Genomic DNA, 23,528 nt, shown 5'->3' with positions numbered 1-23,528 from the left:
CCTTTTGCTTTGTCCATGACAATTGCACATGCTGAAAAAAAGAAAAAGAAAAACCCAACAGCAGCAGAACTCCTCCACAGCAGAATTATTCTCTAAAACACATCTTCCTTCAAGAAGGAATTATATTTGTAAGTGCCCTTACCTAATTATAAGCAAATTAATAATACACAATTATTTTGAAAAGACAGGTGAAAGATTCACTTATTTTCTTTATTAGCTCATTTAACTTACTACTTCTGCTATTGATAAAGTGCATCATCCTACTCAAACATGGCACCTTGGTATTCTGATTTAATCAATGCAAAGAATTATTTAATTTGCATATCTCCTACCTCATTATTAAAACTGAAGTAAGAATCTCAAAACTCTTTCAACTGCAGATTCTTGGAACAGACAGTTTTAATACTCACTTTGCACCTTTAAACCAAAATGACAACAATCTTGCTTCTGTCACAGAAATTTACAGGAAATTTACAGACTGTAAAGATTATTTTCCGGTTTGTAGTATTTCACAGAACTACACAAAAAATCTACTTCCTCCTATAGCTAACAACAGATGTAAGGCCATTTGTAGGATCAGTAGATTTGGGTAAGGATGTTTCATACAAATACCAATCATACCAAGAGAAACCAAATATAAACTGTTTAAGCTTTACCTCAATTACCTGATTGGTGACTGACAATTTGCAACACCAAAAAATCACTCAGAAGGTGTGTGTAACTGAGAGGCAAATATGAAAAAAAAGAGATGACAGAAACAACTGTAACACAAATTATTACTATAGAAACTTCCCGCTCATCTCTATTTTCATTTCAAATTATATGTGCTCTACCTTCCTCCTACGCTCCTTTTCAATCAGATCTGCTGAAGTGAGAACACTGCTTCTACTGAGCTTGACATTTGCAAATCCTTCTTTAAAGTAGCCAAAAACCCACCTATAAACACAGCCCCGCTGACCTTATTAGTCACTATGGCACAGGACCAGTAAATAAAAGTTTCTGGAGCCTGAGTCTGTCAAGCCACAGCCAAGCCCAACGTTCCCTAGTTTCATGCTCTGAGGTAATTGGTAATTGATAGTTTTAATACAGCTGCCATGGGCTCCAAACACACCTCTGAACACAAATCAGTCCCGAGGTCTGCCCAGCTTTCAGGCAGCTGTCGCCCTGAGGAGCCTCTGTCAAAAGTGGTGTCAAGGAAGGGAGAAAGCAGGTGCCCACACAGCACTCTCAGCACAGACTGCAGGACATATTAACACCAATTCCTTGAAGCATTTGTTTGATTGCTCAGAGCATCTAACAGTTCTATTCATGAGAAAACCTTTAGGACATAAATCATAACCCAAATCCAAGCAATGCACGCTTCTCCTCAGCTACCACGGAACACTACCCAGGGAAATGTCGTGATCCTTTCACCTCCCCTGTTAAGCCAAACTGCAGATGGTTCCAGTGAGAAATTTCCATGGAGCACAAGTCCAGCCACAGCTCCAACCACACAGACATCACAGCTTTGCACACAATTTAAGTAACTGCAATTAGATGGCAGAAAAAAAGTGCACTGATATATTTGAGGCTCTTTACCATCTGTTTCCTGGGCAGGTAACACTGAACGTAATAAACTTTTCCAAAAAATTGACTCAGGGAATAGATACACTTGATCCTTGTTCAGAATCGACGAGCTTTCATCAGCAGGAGAATTTCTACTGCTTAAAGGCAGCAATAACCCCAGCTTGTAGCTCCAGACTACAAGACCAAGGGAAAATTATTGATTCAGGCCCTCTGTATTTCCAAGAGGAAAATCAGAGGAATACAAACAAATTAAATTTTAGTTTTCAGCTACATAGGTTTAATTTAGGATTAGTCAGTAAATGTTAAGCTAAAGTAAAACGTACTTGATGTCATTTACTGTAAGAGCACCCACACTGAGTAATGTAAAGAAGTCTGCAGAATGAATGACAGAATGGGAGAGTTATTTACTGTCTTTTACTATAGAAGAGCTTCAGTTGGATCACATGAAATTACCAGGCATCAAGTTCCAAAAACTCAGCAAAAAGAGGTATTTTTCCCAACATGGGCTCCAATTACTTTGCAGAATTCACTATCCAAAGACACTGTGGATAGAGGAGGTTTACCCAAACTCAACTACTAAAAAAAAGAGGGGAAAATGCAAACAGTATATTATTTTAACTCAAAAAAGAATTGAACTCTGACTTTGGATCCAAAAGAATAACCAAGCAAAATACAAGCATTTGTATGAATCAATTTTTATGCTCCTTCCTGGGCATCTGCTACTGACCACTCCTGAAGGCAGGTCATGGACTAAATGCATCTGTGATGTGACTTAAAAACACTGTTCCTATGCTCATGGTATCTTGTTTATGAATCACAATTTACTTCCACAAAAGCAGAACCAAAAGTAATGACTAAAATATAAAATCTATGGGTTTGTCAAAATGAGTAAGGCTGCCTCAGAACAGTGAAGTCCAAGATGTCCTGAGTTCTGTGAATTCGAAGGCCAATACACAAAGCACAAAAATACAAAAATCCAACCAAAACAAAAGCACTCCTTCAGAGCAAAGTTGTACCCAGAAGTCTGTCTGTTTTTGCAGCTGTATCAGTTACATCTGTCTGGAATCCTGCCTCTCCAGAGCTGTACACAACAGCTCCTGCAACAAACGCTGCTCTGCCCAGCACAAAAGGTATTTTTCCAGCCAAGTACCTCAAAAGCAAATATTGATGCTATGATTTACCTAGCAATATATCCAATCAATGTTTTCACTGAAGGCAGGGGAAATTCCACAGGCAGCAAAAGAAAGCAATTAAAAACCATGAACTTTAGGAACCGGAGAGGGACAGTCTGTGCATCTCAAGGTAGGTGTAGAAATATTAATTTCTTGCTTTGATCTGGGTGTCTCGAACAGGAGCCTCTGCAGCCTCTTTATCCCATGTGTGCCATGACACTGACAGGAGAACTCCTTGCTGGACACACTCAAAAATGGCTCTTTTCTCCCCACCCCCACTTGATTCATCTCACAAGACGACAGCTGGTTTGTACATACACAAGGAGGGATGGGAGTCTGTCAAGAACTGCAAAAACAAAAACACACTTCCCACTGCTATTACCTCCTGCTTGATAACTTCAACATTTGAATTGCCAGTGAGGCTTCCAGGGAGGCATTAAAAATAGAAACCAGAACACTTATCTTAAGGCACAGTAATTCCATGTTTCACGACATTTCTCTCTGCAGAAAAAAGATGCCTTTATTACAGGTAAGTGTATACTCTAACATTAATAATTTAATTTCCCCAGATGTTTAAAATGTGTGTTTTGCAGGAGACTACCAAGGTGTATTTCTGTTTTTTCCTTCCAAAAACAAGGAGTTCAGTAACATTATTAATGCAGTCAAATTTAAATATTGTGCTGAAACAAAAAAAGGCCAAGGACACTGGAACTACATACAATTATTAGTGACAAGCAAATAAGACATTTCAAGTCTGTAAGAGCATTGTACTTGGCACCTTTGTAAGTCACTATTAATCAGACAAAACAGAGATGGACCCCCCCATTCTTGGTTTCCAGGATCACTCAAAAACAAACAGAAGGAACAGGCCACCCTGAATTTTTGAAACTTCACCTGCCATTAAAATTTCCGATGATTGTGTAGTCACAGGCAAAGTATATTTATTACTGGCAACAGAGTAGGATTAAAGAACAACAAAAATAGATCTGGTGATTACTTGAGCTGGAGGCTGGCAATCATCAATCCTGAGCTCACACCAAAACTACTTTCTTTCCCATCACACTTCAACCGTTAATTAATGTTTACATTACACTGAAGTAAGTTTGACTTAAAATGCAGGAGACCACCTTCAGCGTGACCAATTAAATCTACACCAAACTTCAAGAACAGGACTACAAACAATATTAGTCATCAGCAAGTCACAGAAAGGACTTCCTAAAAGGAGACAGTACCTTGAATTTGCCTGAAGACTACTGTTCAAACAAAAAAGCTTTGCAAATAATGAAACTACTATTTCCCCATTCCATCCCAGTAAGAGTTGTGTTTTTGAAGCAGGTTTATTTTTAATGACCAAGCAGCAGTTGTTCTTAGTGACCAGTGCAGCTCTGGGGCTGTGTTCTTCCTGCCCTCCAGGTGATGCTCACCCCCCTGCAGGGTGGCTCCAGCCCCTGGCCAGGGGCACCTTTTATTTCCTGGCCTACACCTCCAGTTTGTGAGCAGGACAAAACCACCTCCAGCAGCTCTGGGAACTGTGTGTGCACAGCCCAAGGAATGGTGTCACCTCTGAACACAGCAAATGCCAGCTCCTGCACCGCCACCCACACCCACCGGTGAAGAAATTTTAACTACACACAACTTTTCATCACTGTTCAATGAAAAAGTGAGACAAAAAATCCTTCTGAATCTTCTTTCTACCTGAAAAGCGACACTGATGGAAAGAACTAGAATAAATTACAAATCAGTGGACAGCATGAAGAAGTACTTCTTTTTTCCTCAGGTCTTAAGCATTTAAAAGAATGTTACTGACTCAATTACTCCAACTAATTCTGGACTGTTTGAAATCAACACAGATCATGCAATTGTGCTTACAAATAGTGTATTATACTGCAGTGCTTACAAAGAAAAGAAGTATTTGATCTACACTTCATAAACGTGTTAGATTAAAATACAGATTAACCACATGCCGAATAATTATTAATATTAAAAGCAGAAAGCAAAAATAGAACTGACAGTTAAAGGTCAAACAAGTCCTCCAACTATATTCAGGACTACACACTGGCACTGTTAAAGCCCTTCAGAATGAGCATTTCCTAGAAAGCAGCAAGGTAAGGCAATTTGATTTTCACAGAGAAACCAGGTGACAAAACTGACATTAGGCCGACAGAGCAGAAAACACACACCATCAATGTCCTAAGCACAGTTTAAAGGCTCATAGGGCATTAAGGCTGTGTCACTGATGGCATGTGCTTTATAAAGGTACAGCACTCGTAACGTCTGAGGTATTTCTTAGTCAAGGCAGCTAAAATACACTAAACCAAACACTTTCACTTTTCCTACATGTGACTGCGCCGAGCACAGATCACTTATTTACAGTTCAACACAGCCTTAAATGTCGGGGGCAGGCCTCACGTATTGCCCTAGAAAATCATTTTGCACAGACAGTTAATGTTTGGTAACGGCAAAGGAATGTATTACCGTTTAAAACCTCTTAATACATTTGTTGTCACGTAACGAAAACATTTGAAAACGCTCAGGCCAGCAGAAGCATTTCACGTGGATGATTCAGTTTACCCATACGAATAAACGTTAATATTAGGCAAAGCAGCAGAAACGATCACCAAAACCAGAACAACCCCGCGGTTCTGCCAAAGCACCGAGGGGGCTGCAGGAGCCCCCCAGCGCTGATCCTCACCCCAGGCAGCCCGCAGCGGAGCAGAACGGCCCGGCTGGATCCCCTGACACCGGGAGCAGCGCTCGGGCTGTGCCCGGTTCTGCTCGCCGGGGCCGCTCCAGCCCGCGCCGGGGGAAGGACACGGCGGAGGGCACGGCGGCCGCGCCGGGCGGTGCCGGCGGAGGCAGCACGGGGCCGCTCTCGCCTGTCACACGCCACGTGCACCCGCGGCCTCCGGCGGGCCCCGCAGCGCCGGCCCCGCGTACTCACACTCGCGGCAGCTGCAGCGGCGGCGCCCCGCGCCGCTGGAACACGCCGTCCACGAACACGCCGTTCTTGCCGAGGCAGCGCAGGTAGAAGTCGCCCCCCGCTCCGCCCGCCGGGTCCCCCCTGCGGCGGGGGCGGCGGCCCGTCCGCGCCGGCCGGCGGCGGCGGGGGCGCGGCGGTGAAGATCTCGAGGTGGCGGCGGGAGATGAAGCTGGAGTGGCCCATGCTCACGTCCACCGAGCCCTGCGACGAGTTGCGGCCGATGGTCACCGAGCGCTTCTTCATGAGGTACTCGAACTCCCGGCCCTCGAGCCGCGCCACGGCCGCCGCCGCCGCCGCCGCCGCCATCTTAGCGAGGGACGAGCGAGGCGCGGCCCCGCCCGCACCGGCCCCGCGCCGGCCCCGCACACAGCAGGGAACGGGGCCGCGCACCCGGCCCTGACGCAGCCACGCGCTGATTGACAGCGCGCGCGGCCAATGCGCGGCCCGCACGCCCATGGGGCTACGGCGGCGCGGCCAATGGCGAGCGGCGCCGGCCCCGCACGTCCGAGTGTCGGCGCACGAGCGCAGGGGCGCGGCCCGGAAAACGCGGAGCGGAGCCGCGCGCGGGGAGCGGGGCGGAGCTGCCCCGGCAGCGCCTCCCGCCCGCCGGCTGCGAGGGGAGGAGAGCACGGGAGGGGAGGGACGGAGCCGCGCCGGGACAGCCGCACCTGCCGGCCGGCGGTGCCCGCACCCCCTGCCCGCCCTCCCGGCCACCTGCAGCCTCCGGCGGGGATCCGCGCCCCGCACCTGCCGCCGCCAGCAGCGCCCTCAGGAACGGCACCGGCAGCGGGGGGAGAGGGCGAAGAATCGAGAATGGAATAAATACAAGTAGACGAATAGTGCTAGAGGGTGAGCAAGAACCACCAGGAGAGGGCTGGGTAACTGCTCAAATTTAGCCTCGAAATGCCGTATTATTAACAAGTAATAAAAATAAAACTAAAACTGTAAGTTTGATCTGACAGCCTTGCGGGGGTCATGTTAAAGGTAACTCCGCATTGTCAGAGCTTTGTAGCATCCATGGAAAATCAGCAGAGCGTTTCGATGCCCGAGTTCCAGGTGTATGTGTGTGTGTGCACACAGCTCGGCTCAGCCCCAGTTTCCTCAGCGGAACCAGGGCACAAGGAGCGAGCCAGGGACCTGACCCAGCAGCCAGACACCGGAGTGCCACCGCTCCGAGGGCACGGCACCGGGAGCAGCGTGGAAACGCTGAGCGACAACCCACAGCAGGCGTTTGACTTGAAAATGGCACAGGCTACCAAAAAAAGATGGCATTAATGCTACACAGTTCATCTGCAATGAAAATATTACACCTGATCCAAATAGTCATTGTTACAGGGACCAGGCACTGTCAAAACTGAAAAGTAAACAGTTAAACACGTTTGGCTATAAACTGCGAAGAGGGTGCTAAAATGTATTCATGCTTATTTACCAACATATGCACTACAAACATGTCACCGTAACAGCTCCATAACCTCACCGTGGTTCGTTGAGAAAAGGCTCGTGTTGTTTGGGTTTTTTACAGTATTGAAGCTCACGATTATTTATTAATAAAAATAATGCCCAGAGAATCCGTGGCTGCCCAATCCCCAGATGTGTTCAAGGCCAGGTTGGACGAGGCTTGGAGCAGCCTGGTCTGGTGGAAGGTGTTCCTGCCCATGGCAGGGGGATGAACTTTAGGTCCCTTCCGACCCAAACCATTCTGTGAACTCAGAAGACATTAAACATTTTTACACTTCAGCCAAAAGCCAGTCAGCCTACTAACAAACACCCAGCAGTAAAGTTGAAATTGAAACTTTTGGGTTTGCACATTTGAGTCAACAGATCTGCAACTGTAGAACTATTTTGTGAATGCTTAGGAATGCTTAGGAACAGACTATGGTACCTGCTACCTGCAAAGTGATGGCAAACCTTAGTTTTACCCTCAGGATTGTATCAGAACTCCTTATAGGCAGCTACAACTTAATTCCATACTGGTTCAGTCCATTTACACAATCTCATATGCACAGCAGATGCAGTAAAATATAGCAACAGTTTAGAGCTTTGGTTTCTTTTACAGAAAACTTTAGTTAAATCTTGCCCACACTTTGGTATTTAGAATCAGACTTTCTTCTATACCAACATATGTTTGGCACAGAAAATGTGGAGCATCAGAGAGGCAGTTATGACTCCCTGATTCTCAGCTTGTTTTTATCCCTTGGCTCTGCTGGCAACAGAACTGTTGTGCCTGCTTTGCTAACAATCGCTTTGGGATCCTGAGGGCCCTGCTGGCTGGAATTACCCATGGATTGCCATCTCCTAACACACCCCACGCCTGCAGAGGGAGAAAACTGGCAGAATGGGACAGCAGCCAGGTGAATTTCCATCAGGCCAGCAGCACTTTCACCACCCTGATGGTTGCTCAGTTTGCAGAACTCAAAGGCACTGTTGCTACTTCACCATTCTCCGTTATGTGAATCACAGCTTTCTCAATTTGTATTAATTCATTAATAACAAGCAGTACTGAATTCACAAAGCTGATACAAATCCTTTCCTGTTCGTAGAGAACAACACAGAGAACACTGACAGGGAATGCTGGAGTTTTGCAGTCTGTCTGCACTGCAATTTCTTTCCAAGGGTCCCACCATCACTCAGCTGCTCTGTGGAAAGGAACTGAACACCAGTAGGGCTGTTGGCCTTTGCATGAGCAAACACCAGACCCATTGTCAGGACTCCACTCGTTTCAGGAGGAAGGCTGAGATCTTTCTGTCCGTGTTTTTCTAAACTGGAGCAGATTCAGTGACTTTCCTTGTGATCACACAGCACAGGTACAGGTCACCCCGACCTGCCCACGTGCAGGTCTGCTCTGTGCTGCACATGTGGTGAACAGCTCACACTGACAGAACATTCCCTCTGTTCTGGCTGTCTGGCTTCCCCAGAAATCCACTCGTGGAACAAAACCTGGCCCTGATGTCAGAGCTGCACTGCAGATACATCCTCTTCACACTTTTTTCCCCCCCTGCCAGCTGACTGAAAGCAAAAGGTGTTTTTCTCTGTCTGCTTTATATCCAACTTAACTATTCAGGACAGAATGAAGCTACTGACCAAAATTTAATCATCCCAATGAACTTCTGCAATGACCACTGGCACTAAACAAGCTCTCAAAGCACTTCTTCCATTTTTCTGCTTCATGCCAAGTAACCCAATATTATTCTGTTATTCTGAGCCCATCATATTATGCAGCAGACTGCATCACAGAAATTAAGCACCTGCATCATCTAATGTTAAAACAATCTGGCCTGAGGTTAACAGAAATGTGTAAGTACCATCTAAGAGCTAATCCATTAATACTGTTTCATGTGACCAAGCTGCCTTTACATGACTAAACATTTTTAGACTTTTCCATTGTTCCTGGAAGCTCCTGCTGTAGCAACACAAGGGCACTCCTTCCCAGCTTGTGCTGGGGCTAGCACTGCCATAGAATGAAGTTTTCTTTCTTTACATTACATGTGCCCTGCACTGAGGGCTATGAATGAGTGCAGCAGCTTCTCAAGATGCACATTTTCACAGATCCCAAGCACAGAGTACTACTAGAGGAATATGATGAATAATCAAGTAGATTAAGTGACCTTAATTGCTTACTTTGACACAACCAGCAATTAAACAGCTTTTAGAAGCTATCAGGAGCTATCCATAATCTTTTTATTACAGCAAGTGTCCCAGGCTTCCGGTGAGATTTGATTTTTAGTAAACAAAGTCCTACAAAGTTAATTGTCAGAACCACTCCAGTAACATTCATGTGTGATATAACAAAATGAGCCCTTCAAATACCAGACCCTGTGCAACTGAATGAAGAAAGATTTCCCATATTAACATCCCTGCACCTGACAAGCACATTTTTTCCTTTCCCAAGGTGAGAAGCCTCTTGTAAGCAGTAACAGCTTCCTCCAACAGAGCCTCAAACCCACAGCCACATTTTTGAGTAATCCCAGCAACTATCCTGGAGCTCTTCACATGCTTAAATTTAACAAGGTGTGTAAAACTTAGCAGGACTCATGCTGTGATTTAGTCATTTCCCCACAAATGCATTTTGGTCAAGGGGAAAGTGTTAAAAAAGCCCTGTGTAATTGCTGCAAAATATTGAAAACAGCAAATGCCTGGGATGGTGGGAAGCTCTCCAGATACACCCAGCCAGTTTCTGAAGTGACTTTAATAATAACAGGAGAAAATAAACCACTATACCTCAAATGTTAGCATTTTTTCCTTTATGGATGACTTTCACACCTCTTTAAGTAATAAAGCTGTAAAGTGCAATACTCTTAAACACCTAAGACATCCAGAAGAACATTTTTTTGTAGGAGGAAGAGGGAGGAGGGCAAACACAGCTACCTGAGCTGCCACTTGTTAATGTTCTGTTGACCTGGGACAGAAGGGAAATGGGCACTGCACAAGCCAAAGGCAGCCAGCAGCTCTCTGGGCTGGCCAGCTCCTTTTGGGAACTGCTTAATTATCCTTTGCATTCTGACCACAGGCTGCCTGCCTCCTAACGCAGCCCAAAGAACCAGTCAGCACTTCCTACAAGTGCAGGCAGAAAGCTTCTGGCTCAGCAATCACTCACTGACACAGAGGAACTGCTCCTCTCCAGGTGGGGAAGCCATCCAAAAGCTATGAAAAATAATCAGGCTAATTAATTCTTATCTGCAAAGAGCAATTAGACAACTGACCTCAAGCAGTTCGAGGGGGTGAGCGGTCGACTCAGCCATGCTGGAACTTCGTAGTGACCAAAAGGATAAAAGCACAGCCCCAATCCTCCTGTGTTGTGAGACAATGAAAACTCAAATGCCTTGGACAGAGAGCATCCGTTCCACTCGCCCAGGTAATCACCAGAAAGGAACTCTACACTGCAACACCACAAAAGGATTTTTAGGAGCTGCAGCAGCTAACTGGAAATGCAAACCCCCCCCTTGCTCTGCAATCCAGCCTTGCATGACCCAGACCTTTGCCAAAGAAATTGTTAATTGTTCTTCAGGCTCCTGTTTTATGTATAAAATTGGACCTGATGATTCAAAACACTGAAGTTTTCTTACCCACTTCTAACCAAGAGTTCCACACAATGAAGTCCTGAAGCATAATCAGGACCAGGTCTCATCAGGGCAGCACTCACTGGATTTAATGCTGATCATTAGTAACTGCTATCAGTTATGAGCCACAATTCTACTGCAAGAATTTTCTCCAAGTTCTTTTGCCTTTTCTGCAATGGAATGTTCATCCTATCCCTTTGCTGGATCAAGAAATGGACAGCAACTCTGTTGGAATTAAAATGTGAATTATCTACATGAAACATAACCAAAGGTAAATCAAAACCAGTACCAAGTGTAAACTAATAAGAATCAATAAGAAAAATATGCTTTAAAATATTCTTTTTATGACAGAGCCTTCTAATTGAAATTTGTCATTTCAAGGTGAGAGAAATGAAGCCTTTATCAAAATCAGTTTGGTTTGGGTTTGTTTTAAAATCAATGCCTTTTTCTCAGCCAGCAGAAAGGCAAAAAGAAAGTAACAGTGAAAAGTAAAGACATATTTTTCTTTATGTCTGTCTTTGAAGTATTTCTTACTGTGTCCAACAGGAAAAGTGCAGAACAAAGCAAACTTCAGAAGAGAATTACTGAGATACTGAGGTATGAAAAAGTCTTACACAGAGGTTAAGAAATTGTAATTGTTTTCCTGAGAGACAAATGTTATTGAAATCATGTAATAAGGCAAAAGCACTGAGAGAACAACCTCATGTTCCATAAACAGATACTGTAAGGAGCCCATAAAGAAACTGGCTGGATTCAGAGCACACAAAGAAAGATCCTACAAGGAATATGATGACAGCAGCACTGCTTTTCACATCCATATAAAGTATTTAGCATTGGTATTTTTAATGTGTAGCCAAAGCCTGAACAACTTAAAATAGGACATTTTCCATCCTTGTTAGGAATCCTCCAACACAAGAACCAACCTCTGTTCTCTGTGTATACCAAAATCTACCAAGAACCAGTTTTGCACAGCTGCATTTTTAACACTGACATAAGATGGAGCTGCTTGAGAATGTACTTCAGTGTCTTGTTTTGTCTTCAGGAAGAACATTCTCAAAGACTAATCAAAATTTGAAACAAGTGAATTAAAAAAATCTACTAAGTATTCTCACAAACTTTGTTTTTCCTCTTAACACCTGATTTTTTTTTAATTAGGAAGGCATGAGGCAGAATAAGCAAATGAAGAAAAAAGCTCTTAAAATCAGCATTCTGGAAGCTCATAATTTTAAGTTAAACCCTTAATATCCTATGCTCAATAGGCTTTAAATTTGTCACCAAAAATAGGTATTATTTGCCTAAGATCTCAGAATAACTTGACAAAATAATCTGAATAGCTGGATCAGCTTTTTCCTCAGTGCTTTTCTGCACGACTACAAGGTGAAAAGGTGTTTCACATCACAGATCAATGTTTAGCCCACAGCTCAATGCCAAGCTTGCAGAGGTAGTGTCATTTCCTGGGCTTGCCACTGGTTCCCAGCCTCACAGCACCTCCCTGGTGTGACTGAGAACAAACCACATGAAAGCAATGACAGCAGTAACAAACCCCAGTCAAAGATACCACCCTTCTGAGGGTGTATTTACGTGAGTTCCTGTCTCCAAGTTATCACACGGACTCACAAGGTGTGTCAGAGGCTGTGGGGAGACTGGAAAAGGAAAAGGGAAGAGCAGCAGCAGCTGTGGGAGCTGGAACATGAACCCAGGCCCCCATTCCACCCCAGAGCCACTGACACCTTGGATAGCCTGGCAGCCCTGCACAGCCCTGGAATGGGTCTGACACAACACTGTGCACATTCACCAGAGCATTTCTGACTTCCACCAGAGATCCTCTTCTGGCTGTGGCCTTTGGAAGCTATCCTAAAAAAGAACAACAAGTACCTTATTCCTGCATTTCCTATATTTATTTATAATTCATCAGTCTTGAAATAAAGTTATGCAAATGTTTAACTCTTTATTTCTAGATAGCCTGGGCAGTCTCTGGCTACAGCTCCACTGAACACTGCATACAGAGCATGATTACACAGCACTCAGTGGAGCAGACTGATTTTGGCATCTTAAATACAAGAAATACAAGTCAGCTTTACTTTTAGGCACAAGAACTACAGAAAGACATACTGCTCTATGACCTAAGTGAGGTGGTGAACATGTAACTCCTCACACGTATCAGCTCTACCTGATCTCAGAACCATCCAGTTGATCTGTTGAACCCTCAGAACTGTGAAACCACAATCCTCACTGCCAGGGCTCTGAGTGCTGCAGTGGTGAGGAATCTCTGGAATTATAAATGAAATTAATCTCTTCTGCTGAGACAGGGGAAAAGAGAGGAAGCAGGCTTGTGCTGGCACAGGACACTCAAACCACAAAGAGTGCTCAGATTCACCATTCCTCTCTGACCCACATTTCATTTACACATCTCAAACTGAAACTCCACTTCTGCAACCTCTGGAATTCCTCCTTTGATGCACTCTCCTTCCTGCTATCCACTGATCAGTATTTTCAGCAGTGACTCATGAGAACATGCTTAACACAACACACGGCTGAAACTTGTTTGGGGTGTCTTGATTTAGAAGCCCAAACCAGGGCACAGGACATGAAAGCCTCTTGCAAAAGTAGTAACAAGCATCATCATCACACTGATGATAGTACTTCATACTATTAAATCAGACAAATGATCATGGCTTATAAAAATCACGTTTCATATTTCAATTTTACCACAAGATAAAACCCATGATGATCTACTAAGCCTGAAGGATTCAGAATAAAACCAGGTTCCTGCCTCCCTGTTATGTTCCTGAATAATGTGCCTCAATGCAGCATTCCTCTTGGCTGACTGATCAAGCTTTATAGACATACAAGCATCAGAGTAAGAAAAGAGCCAGAGAATTTAACAGCAATTTGAACTGGAAAGAAAACAGGGCATTGAACAGTTTTTTTAAGTACTCTCTTCCAGTATCTCACCTCAGTTCTACTCCCCTCTCCAGCAGGTCTGTGGTGATCTGCAAAACTCCTTATTTCACCAAGAAATCTGCAAGACCTATTTCAAACAATTTTTCCTCTAATTTTGTAGGAGTTTCTTACCACAGGAGTAAATCAAAATATAGGCCAGACTACCTTTTCCCAGCAAGACACAAAGTTTTCAGGTGATGCTACATTATGTGAGCTAAGAGCACGACTGCAGTTATTGTGATTTTATAAAAGAGCTTCTTGTAAAGGTTAAGTAATGGAAGACTTAGTTAGAACTATGAAAACCAGTGCATTGCAACTTCAATTCTTTAAGTAATGGTTTGAAATTTAAGTTCAACACAGAACAGAACAGCCCTTATTTGGCTGAAGTTTCCCAGTTTATGCATGTAAATACTCACATTTCAAGAGATTTGATAAATCCACAGTTCTAAGGAAACCAACTGGCACAGTAAGCCCACTTGACAAAGAGAAAACAAAACTAAAATTTGGTGGTTCTATAGCTACTTCCACTGTAAATCTCTACAGAAAATTCTCACATTTAACATTATAAGTTTATGCCCTAAGTATTCAGTATTGCCAACAGCAACAACTTATGATTCTGCTTGAAGTAATTCTCCTAAAGTATATTTTTAATGCATTATTGGAATAAGAGGGTAAGTAATTCTTATGGGTTTAGTTCTGACATCTGAACATAGTCAAATTCCACAATTTTTAGAGACCCACAGGAGCAAAAAGCCTTACTTGGCCATTTTGACTACAGCAGAGCCACTGTTCATCACATCCATCAGAAGAAAGAATCTTGTTTCTGCATCATTTCCATTCACCATTCTGCTGACTTTACTGGAAAATAGCAGTGATAATATTCTGCTCTACAGAAGTCAGATATTCCAAAGTGTATGCTCATATAGCAACCCAAATATATCATCTGTCACACTGTAACATTACCAAAGGAAATGTTCACAAGTCTACTTTCTCTGATCTTTCTTCAGCATGAAGTGCCAGTGTCATGGGAGGTCTGGGGGAAGCCTCAGCAAGGGATGAATTGTACTCTATTCCAGTGCTATGAACAAGAATAATCCTTCTATCAGTAATTGACCCAGTGAGTGCAACTCAACAAAACAGGTACTGGCAGTATTATTCTACTTGCATAACAGTAAGTCATTAAATAATAGAAATATTTGCAGTGTGCATGTAAAAAGGCAAAAGATGAGGCTGAACTGGCTGAGAATATGCAGTTGTGGATTCTTCTGATCTTGAAGACTTTGGAGGAAAATGTAATGGAAGGCTGAGTCCTCCTCCCTTCTCACTGCAATGACACCAACAATCAAAAATCTGAGAGCACTGGAAGACACTTCACTGAGCATAAGTGTCACCAGTCACACTTCATCCATGAGCCAAACTGAGTTATTTACATGAGTCATTGTTTGGTCAAAGAAAAATCTGAAAGGTACAGAGCAAAGAGAACACAATACAGAGGAAGTGGCATTTTCATTTTGAGAAAGTCTCAAAAAACTGCCTTCTCAACTTTTTTTTAATCAATCTGTACAACATTTAGAGTAAAATCTATTGTTCATAAAGCAACATTGAATTCAGATAATTCAAAAGCATCAAGATAATATTTAAGAGCAACAGCAGTTTCTTACAGCCAGTGAAGTAGCTCATTTAAAAAACTGAATGTAGAGTATAATGATCTAATTAGGGGAATTTCTCCCCACAGAGAGGCTGTTCTAGTGTAAGCTGGTGGGAAAGCCCTGCTGGCGTGAATACTGTCAGATCAAGACCTGAAAGCTTATGCAAGTGTGTGGTTAAAGAAAAAAAGTTAAAATCAGAACACTGGAAGTTTCTGTGCTTCTGACAAGCATACACTGAACACCCTGAGTGCTGTACCAACCTCAGCTTCTCGGATCAAACCTTTGCAGGATTACTCACACTTGGTAACTACAAAACATCCAGAGCCGCCAACACCGTTCTGTGGAACTTCAGTTACTGAAAGTACTCCACTTATCTCTGTTACAGGGAAAATAATTAAGATGCATCACGTATCAGCTCATGTATCAGCTTTGGGACTATCAAAAGCAAAGCAAGACATCAAATGATTCAACCACAGAAGATTTTAGATAAGCACCAGAGTAGCTGATCTCAACTACTCATTTTTTCAAAGGCACCAATGCAATTTACAGTCCAGCATTTTTACCCATCATTTTCCAGGGCATCAATCAACTGCAGGAATGCCTTCCAATATATGGGATATGTTACATTTGTTCCCCAAAGAGAAGCATTCCAAGAAACACATTCAGCTGGAAGCCACTTGATGCTGCAACTGACACTAGAATATTGTTTTTATCTTAATCCTTCTGAGTTTTAAATAAAATGTAAGGAACTCAGTCATTAAGATAACCTACAAAAAGTTATTAAATTCTGACTAAGTTTAGCAATACCATGAGCACTTTGGCTTGTCCTTTTTTGTGGCCACTCAGAGAACTCTGTACAGACTCTTCCAGGGAAATAATCCACTCCACACACTTAAACATTGACATAACACAATAAAATTAATTAATTAGGTAATTAAGTTTAATATGCTGTTCAACACAACATAGAATTTCACACAACTTACAGTAATTCTTTACAGTTCACAAGAACCTCATAGCAAAATCAGAATGGAGTAAAAATTGCCCGGTATTGTTATGCAAGAGTTGATTTTCTTCTTGCTGCTCACCCTGAAAAGCAACACAATAATAACAGTTACAATATGACATTCAAATACCTAAACATGAAATAAGTTTATATTGTTTCACTGTATCTAAGGAAATGCACTCCCTTAATACAATCTTCTGACTTGGAAATGAGAGGAAATATCACAATAAGTACATTTGTGCTTTTCTGTGTGCAATACACATGAAGAGACCAACGTCTTATGTTTTATGATATATAAACAGAGGTTTCCCTACAGTGAAATACAGACCAACACTCAGCATTACAATAAATTATTTGTCTGAGACTAACCACTCAATTGTCTGTAAGGAAAAGCTGTGTTACAGTCCCTTTGAAGTCACATTAGTGAAACAACCACAGACTGTGGTTTGACAGGGGTGGGGGGTGGCTGGTTTTGGTTTTTTCTTTGTTTTTTTTTCCTTTCTTTAATTAAAAACAAACTATTAACACTAAAGATCAAAAGCAGTACATACAGAATCTTTTAGGCCAATTAAAAATTGCAACTAGTCAAAACAAGGCACTGAAAATTGATTTGTGTGGAGAGAACAGGAAGCTCTCCTACCAAGCAGGTTATATTTATCAGGCTTTTTTTTTCCCTTTCCTTTTTTCTTTTAAATTTAACTTATACTTTCCTGCTTGCTAAGAAACTCCTCAGCAGTTCACCTTTGTCATGGTTAGTCTATAGCATGAACGGCTTGCTGGAGCTTCCCTGGAGATTGTTTATTTGCATTCCAAGGGAATTGCACTTTACAACTGCCTTGTCTGGTCAGTGATCACACGGCTTTTCAGAGAACACATTACTCAAGATGAAGGGAAATTCTGCAACACAGAGTCCCACATCTATGAGGAAAGCTGTGCAGCAAAAATCATTACAAAAGATGCTGCCAGGGCCAAATTAGGAGAGACAGGGATGGGCTGGAGCCTCCCACAAAGCTGGGGCTTCCCAACTCAACATTTGTTACCTACTGCACGCTTCAGCCGTCCTCTCTGAACTGCTGGGACACTTCTGAGTATCTATTTTGTATTTGCACTGAATTGAAGAAAATAAAAAAGATACAGTCCCGCTCTTCCCCCCTCGGTGTCTCTCCGCGGCAACAACCGCTCAGAGCCGGGCCGCTGCCAGGCGGAACACGGTGAAGGATGCGGGACAGCCCCTCACACCGCTCCGGACGGGACGGCCATTCCCACCGCACGCCGTTCCTGAGGGGAAGAACCATTCCAGCCTCACACCGCCCCTGAGAGGAGGAGCCATTCCCGCCTCACACCGCCCCTGAGGGGAGAGGAGGAGACATTCCCGCCTCACACCGCCCCTGACAGGAGGAGCCATTCCCGCCTCACACCGCCCCTGACAGGAGGAGCCATTCCCGCCTCACACCGCCCCTGAGGGGAGAGGAGGAGACATTCCCGCCTCACACCGCCCCTGACAGGAGGAGCCATTCCCGCCTCACACCGCCCGTGAGGGGAGAGGAGGAGCCATTCCCGCCTCACACCGCCCCTGACAGGAGGAGCCATTCCCGCCTCACACCGCCCGTGAGGGGAGAGGAGGAGCCATTCCCGCCTCACACCGCCCCTGAGGGGAGGAGCCATTCCCGCCTCACACAGCCCCTGAGGGGAGAGGAGGAGACATTCCCGCCTCACGCCGCTCCTAACTGGAGGGACCATTCTGGCCTCACACAGCCCCTGGGACAGACACAGACACCGACACAGACATTGCCGCCTCATGCCACCCCTGAGGGGACGCCAGCTCCTCTCGCTGCCCCGCAGGGCGGACAAGCGCACCGCACCTCACCGCCCGAGAGGGGACGAGCCCTCACAGCGCCCCGGCGGGGTACGCCCGTTCCCCGCCGCCCTTCCCTCTCCCCCCACGCCCGTCTCCCGCTGCCCCCGGCGGGGCGGTCGGTCTGTCGGTCGGTCTGTCGGTCGGTCTGTCGGTCCCTCATGCCGCACAGACCGGGATAAACAAGGGACATGTGACCGGCGGCGCGCGCTGATGGCGCGGGGATGACGTGAGGGGCCCGTCCCGGTTTTATGGAAAAAATACAAAAAAAAAAGGATTTTAAGTGTTAAACCAGGGCAGTGGCTCGAAACCTGTCCTGAGGGAGGAGCTAGTGGCTCTCAGGTAAAAACTGTTCTCAGCCCTTCGCTGAAGCTCAGAGGAAGAAATAACTCAGCATGGTTTGTTAAATATTTCTTTAATAATAAACTTCAATTATGTATGCACAATAAAAAATCTACTGTTTTCCCTAGCAGTAATTCACAGGATGAGTGTCCAAAATACTGTGTGGTTCTTACCTTCTGAAAGGCCAGATTCAAAGACAAAACTAGAATTTTGCTCTGAAGAGTAAAAGGTGTTTAAAATGCAGCCCACCTGTGAAAATGCTAAATCAGTGACACCAAGAGAAAGAAAATGCAGAGAGAATTTGCAATGCCTGTTGTCCCAGGGTGTTCTAAGAGTGACACACGAAACCTGCATTCCACCAGGTCCTTGGCAGCTCCACACACTCCTGCTGACACAGCCTGCATTTTAAAATAAATAAAAACTCAGACCAGGTTAGCCAGAAATATTTGGATAATTTCATCTAAACAAGAGAGGGACAATCATACCTGCCAATTTTAAGGAAAGTGAAGCCAAGACCTGCACTCTGGCTGCACCTTGAGCAGCCTAATCCAAGTAATACCAAAGTAGAATTCCTCACGTTTATTGTTCACTGCTGAGGTTGGATGATTCATCACATTTAAATTCTTTAACATGAGCTTCCTAACTTCTTTTATCTGTTATCATCGTTTCTGAAGAGAATTAATTATTTTTATCTGAAAAAGAAACTGAATTATGTTGTGTGGTACCTAACATGCAATAAAACATGCAGAAAACATGAAGTAAAAAAAAAAAAAAGGAACAGTCAAACCAAGAAGCTGAAGCATTTTTACTACAGAAAAATTGCATCTCTAACAATATATTTGTTTCATGTTTCCTATTTTACTTTCTCCCCCTCACCATCTGCCTCTGTTCTGCTTTTTTCTTTCAAACAGCACCCACCTCATTTAGCTTCACTCACCCCATCACAGGATTCAGGCTGGATTAAAACAAAATCCCCAATGCCAAAGCCAAAAAAGCGCTACCTCTTCATAAAAGACATATTCCATCATAAAGTTATTCCAAAAATAACTCTCCCTTTTCTACAGTAGCTGTAGATCTTTAAGAGAAGCAGTCCACCTTGCTACACACCTTCTGGGCAAAGGAACTGAAGGTTTTAGGTCCCTGGTAACTCGGGGTGGGACCTGTGCCTTCAGTGCTGCTCTTTTTGCCAAATCTTGCCCTGTTCTTTTGGTAGCCATCACTGAATCCCACAGGAGTGAGAACCCATAGTGAGGAGAAAGGTAAATTACAGAACGTGCAGCCTTTGAGCAAGAGCTACTCCATCGAGGAAGCAGCTCAGCAATGCCCAGGGGATTTGCTGTTCTGTGCAGCAGAGTCCCGCTGCTTTGCTTGTGAAAATAAAAGCATTTTGGGGAGACAGTCCTCAGAAGGAAATAGTGAGAAATAGATGGAGAATGCCCGTCTTTGGCGTGGGTGCCACGCAGTGGTCAGGAGAGCCTGGCAGTGCCAGAGCCTGCGCTGTGCTGCGTGCAGGGGAAGCAAAGGATACTTGGGGAAGATGAAATACAAAAGGTGCTAACCTGTGGCAGCACCATAATGAGTCTGGAGGCAAGTCCCTGTGGGACAAACGCTCTCATTTGTGAGACAATTCCCTGCAGCAGCCATAGTGAGTTTGTACTGCAGTCAGTGCGTGACTGAGGAAAACTTCTGGGCCCAGCTGGGTACGGCCCTGGGCCTCTGGGTGTCTTGGGGAGAGCGTGTTCTGTGCAGGGCAGTGAGGAGCTGAGCCAGGCCAGGCACCCTCCCAAGGCACTGCCACCTCAATGCCCGTCCTTGTGCCTTCAGGGCCAGCAGGACCTTGGCACGGGGGCAGCAGGAAGGAGTAAGGGACCCACTGTTATCCCAGCTGTGTCTCTGGGGGTCCTGGGAGCTGCTTGGGCGCCAGAGGGAGCTCACAGAATCACAGAATCTGTTAAATCCTTCAAAAAACGTCTGAGATGACCGTGTCCAACCTGTGACCAAACGCCACCTTGACAACCAGAGCACGGCACTGAGTGCAATGTCCAGCTGTTTGTTTCTTAAACACCTCCGGGGATGGTGACTCCACCCTGGGCAGCCCATTCTGATGTTTAATTACCCTTTTCATTAAGAAAATCTTCCTGATGTGCGCCCTAAACCTCCGCTGGTGCCGCTCCGGGCCGTTTCCTCTCCCTTGACCTTCACCTGCCACGGAGCGTGTGCTCAGCCCCAAAATTCCACTTCCAGGCCTGGAGGGCTGGATGAGAGGGAGGAAAAAATATGGAACGCTTCACGAATTTGCGTGTCATCCTTGCGCAGGGGCCATGCTAATCTTCTCTGTATCGTTCCAATTTTAGTATATGTGCTGCCGAAGCGAGCACGAATCCCAGCTCCTACCCGCCGCTATTTGTACCGCCAGGATTCGCGCTCCGCAAGGTCAGGGTGACCCTTCGGGACAAACTGTCAGTGCCGGTGGAAGAAGTAGCTCCCATGAACGGCACCCCGACTGTACTGAGGGTCTGGCGGGCAGGAGACGGCGGAAAAGGGGGGAACAGACCCCAAATTCTGTCTAATCGGGGTTATGCAAATAGCCCTGCTGTATGCAAATAGGCGCAAAGCACTCTGGGGCGGGGCGGTTCCTTGGCTCCTCACGGGGCCGTTCTGTATCAATAACCCCCGGCGGGGTTCAGAGTCACGTTTTGCTGTGGCACCTGGGAATGTGACCCTTTCTGCGGTGGCACATCGGCGGTTTGGACCTAAATTAGTTCGTAGTGCTGACCTGTGGCGATAGCGGGTGGCTGAAGCCATTCTTGTTCCGCAGAATCACAGAATCGCTCGGGTTGGAAGGTCCGACTGGAGATCAGAGCCCCCTGCCAAGGCAGGTGACCCGCAGCAGGTGACACAGGAACGCGTCCAGGTGGGTTTGAATGTCTGCAGAGAGAGAAAGACACTCCGCCGCTGCCTGGGCAGCCGTGCCGCCGCTCTGCCGCCCTCGGTGTGAGGAGCCCCTTCCTCCTGCTGAGGCGAAACTCCTTGTGTTTAAGTTTGTGACCGTTACTCCTGATGTATTTGGAGGGAACCTCCGGAGCGGGCAGCTGTGGCGGGACGGCGTGGCCGCAGGGCGGGCAGGGAACGGGTCCGGGGTGAGCCGGGCGGAGCGGAGCGGCGTGGCGCTGTCCGTTCTAATCGGGGACGGGAGAAGGTGTTGGTATGAGCAGCAGAGTGGCGCAGCGGAAGCGTGCTGGGCCCATAACCCAGAGGTCGATGGATCGAAACCATCCTCTGCTAGCACAATTGTTTTGATTTTTCCACCTCCTCTCTCTCTGCTGGTTGTTTTTGTCTGTGGGGGACAGGGGTGTGGCTGGTGCGAGGACATTTGTTTTTGCTGAAATCTTGACGACATGCTATACAGCTGATGAGAGTAAAGGAGCGACAGAGCGCTGGGATGCCTACACCTTTTTTAAATTGCCATTTGAAGGTCCCGTGGAGTCACAGGATGGTTTGGGTTGGAAGGGACCCTTAAAGGCCATTTAGTCCCACCCCCTGCCATGATTCGGGATACACAAGCTGCTCAGAGCCCCGTCCAGCCTGGCTGTGAATGTTTCTAAGGATGGGGCATCTGCCACCTCTCTGGGCTCAGCACCCTTGTGGTGCAGAGTTTCTTCTTTATCCTTCATAGGAAAGCTCCCTTACACACTGAAAGGTCCCAAGGCTCCCCGGGATGAACAAGGTGAACAGCCCCAGCTCTGTCAGCCTCTCCTCTTCTATAGAAGTGCTCCTCTGAGCAGCTTCATGCCTTCGTCTGGACCTGCTCCAGGAGATCCTTGTCTTAATTAGGCACCAAAAGCTCATTGCACACATTTGTAGTTTTTCCCTGGCTTGCCGGATTAAATGAAACATTGTGGCAATGGCAAACATAGCAAGCAGACTCTCAGCACAAAATGCAGGAAGGCGAAATAAAAACACAAATGTGAAGACATGAAAGTCAACACGTGTGGTATTGAAAGTCTGTATTTGGCCTCTGGATTACATGATCTGAGGAAAAGGCTCTGTGAACTTGATGGCACAGCTCAGGGCTGTAGAAATATGTAAAATATATTTATTTTATGATAAATAAACAGTGGAATTGTCACATGGAACGAGTACGGGGGGAGTACATGGAAGAAGGACAAGGCAGGGCTCTTCTGACAGAGCCAGGGAAATGATGGAATTCTCTTTCCCTGGGTTTGGCTCAGTAGGCGCGGCTCGGGGGGCCGCATTGTGTGGTTCCATGGTGTAATGGTTAGCACTCTGGACTCTGAATCCAGCGATCCGAGTTCAAATCTCGGTGGAACCTGAACGTTTTTTGCCACAAACACGTTTCTTTCCTGCTCAGAACCATGGAAAGTGACTTCAAGGCGTTTTTCATGGGATGTTAGAACGCCATAAACATCTCATACCTCCTGGAATACGTATCTAAATTAGATATTCAATCAGAGAGTTTTCCTGTGTTTTCCCCACCACATCTATTATTTATTGCAGCCACGTTAGGACTTTCTTACAAATTATCTGGAGAACCTCACACATGTCACAGCATATTGTTTCTTTTTCTTTCTGTGCTTTGAATCTCCTGTGTTTCCACACAGTTCTGAATTGTGCATCAGCAGAGCTGGTGGCAGCTGCTGGGCTCGGCGGGGATGAGCTCTTGGGGTGTCTGACAGCAGATGTCCCCAGTGCCCGTGTTTGCTTTCTGCCCTCCTTCCACCGGGGGTGACCTTGTTGTGGTGCCCAGAGGAGAGCTGGAGAGGGATCTGGGACCAGGCATGGAGTGACAGGACACGAGGGATGGCTTCACTCCGCCAGAGGGAGGATTGGATGGGGAACTGGGGAGGAATTCTTGCCTGTGAGGGTGGCACGGCCCTGGCACAGGGTGCCCGGAGGAACGCGATGCTCCAGCACTGGCAGCATTTTGGCCAGGTTGGACA

The 23,528-nt window shown here is 45.5% G+C and overlaps 1 protein-coding gene, 1 long non-coding RNA gene and 3 other non-coding genes across 5 annotated transcripts in view; 2 read left to right on the top strand and 3 right to left on the bottom strand.

The window, feature by feature from the left end:
• The window catches only part of FOXK2 (forkhead box K2), a 42,662-nt gene extending 36,535 nt beyond the window's left edge, over positions 1 to 6,127 (bottom strand). Inside the window, 2 exon segments of the mRNA XM_064395706.1 lie at positions 5,680 to 5,790; positions 5,792 to 6,127. Of these exon segments, the coding sequence (XP_064251776.1) occupies positions 5,680 to 5,790; positions 5,792 to 6,024 (344 nt within the window). The 5' untranslated portion in view covers positions 6,025 to 6,127.
• An 8,422-nt stretch (positions 6,128 to 14,549) lies between these two features.
• Positions 14,550 to 16,483, bottom strand: LOC135284304 (uncharacterized). The gene is made up of 3 exons (XR_010349731.1): positions 16,351 to 16,483; positions 15,666 to 15,743; positions 14,550 to 15,042 (listed from the first exon to the last, which is right to left on the bottom strand). It is a non-coding gene; the product is annotated as an uncharacterized LOC135284304 (long non-coding RNA).
• A 4,355-nt stretch (positions 16,484 to 20,838) lies between these two features.
• Positions 20,839 to 20,945, bottom strand: LOC135284475 (U6 spliceosomal RNA). Its single transcript, XR_010349855.1, has one exon. It is a non-coding gene; the product is annotated as a U6 spliceosomal RNA (small nuclear RNA).
• An 835-nt stretch (positions 20,946 to 21,780) lies between these two features.
• On the top strand, positions 21,781 to 21,852 carry TRNAM-CAU (transfer RNA methionine (anticodon CAU)). The gene has a single exon. It is a non-coding gene; the product is annotated as a tRNA-Met (tRNA).
• A 976-nt stretch (positions 21,853 to 22,828) lies between these two features.
• On the top strand, positions 22,829 to 22,900 carry TRNAQ-CUG (transfer RNA glutamine (anticodon CUG)). The gene has a single exon. It is a non-coding gene; the product is annotated as a tRNA-Gln (tRNA).
• The last annotated feature ends 628 nt before the right edge of the window (positions 22,901 to 23,528 follow it).

This window comes from Passer domesticus, chromosome 20 (genome assembly GCF_036417665.1).
Source record: "Passer domesticus isolate bPasDom1 chromosome 20, bPasDom1.hap1, whole genome shotgun sequence".
Classification (NCBI taxonomy): Eukaryota; Metazoa; Chordata; class Aves; order Passeriformes; family Passeridae; genus Passer; species Passer domesticus.
This window is presented reverse-complemented; position numbering and strand designations above follow the sequence as displayed.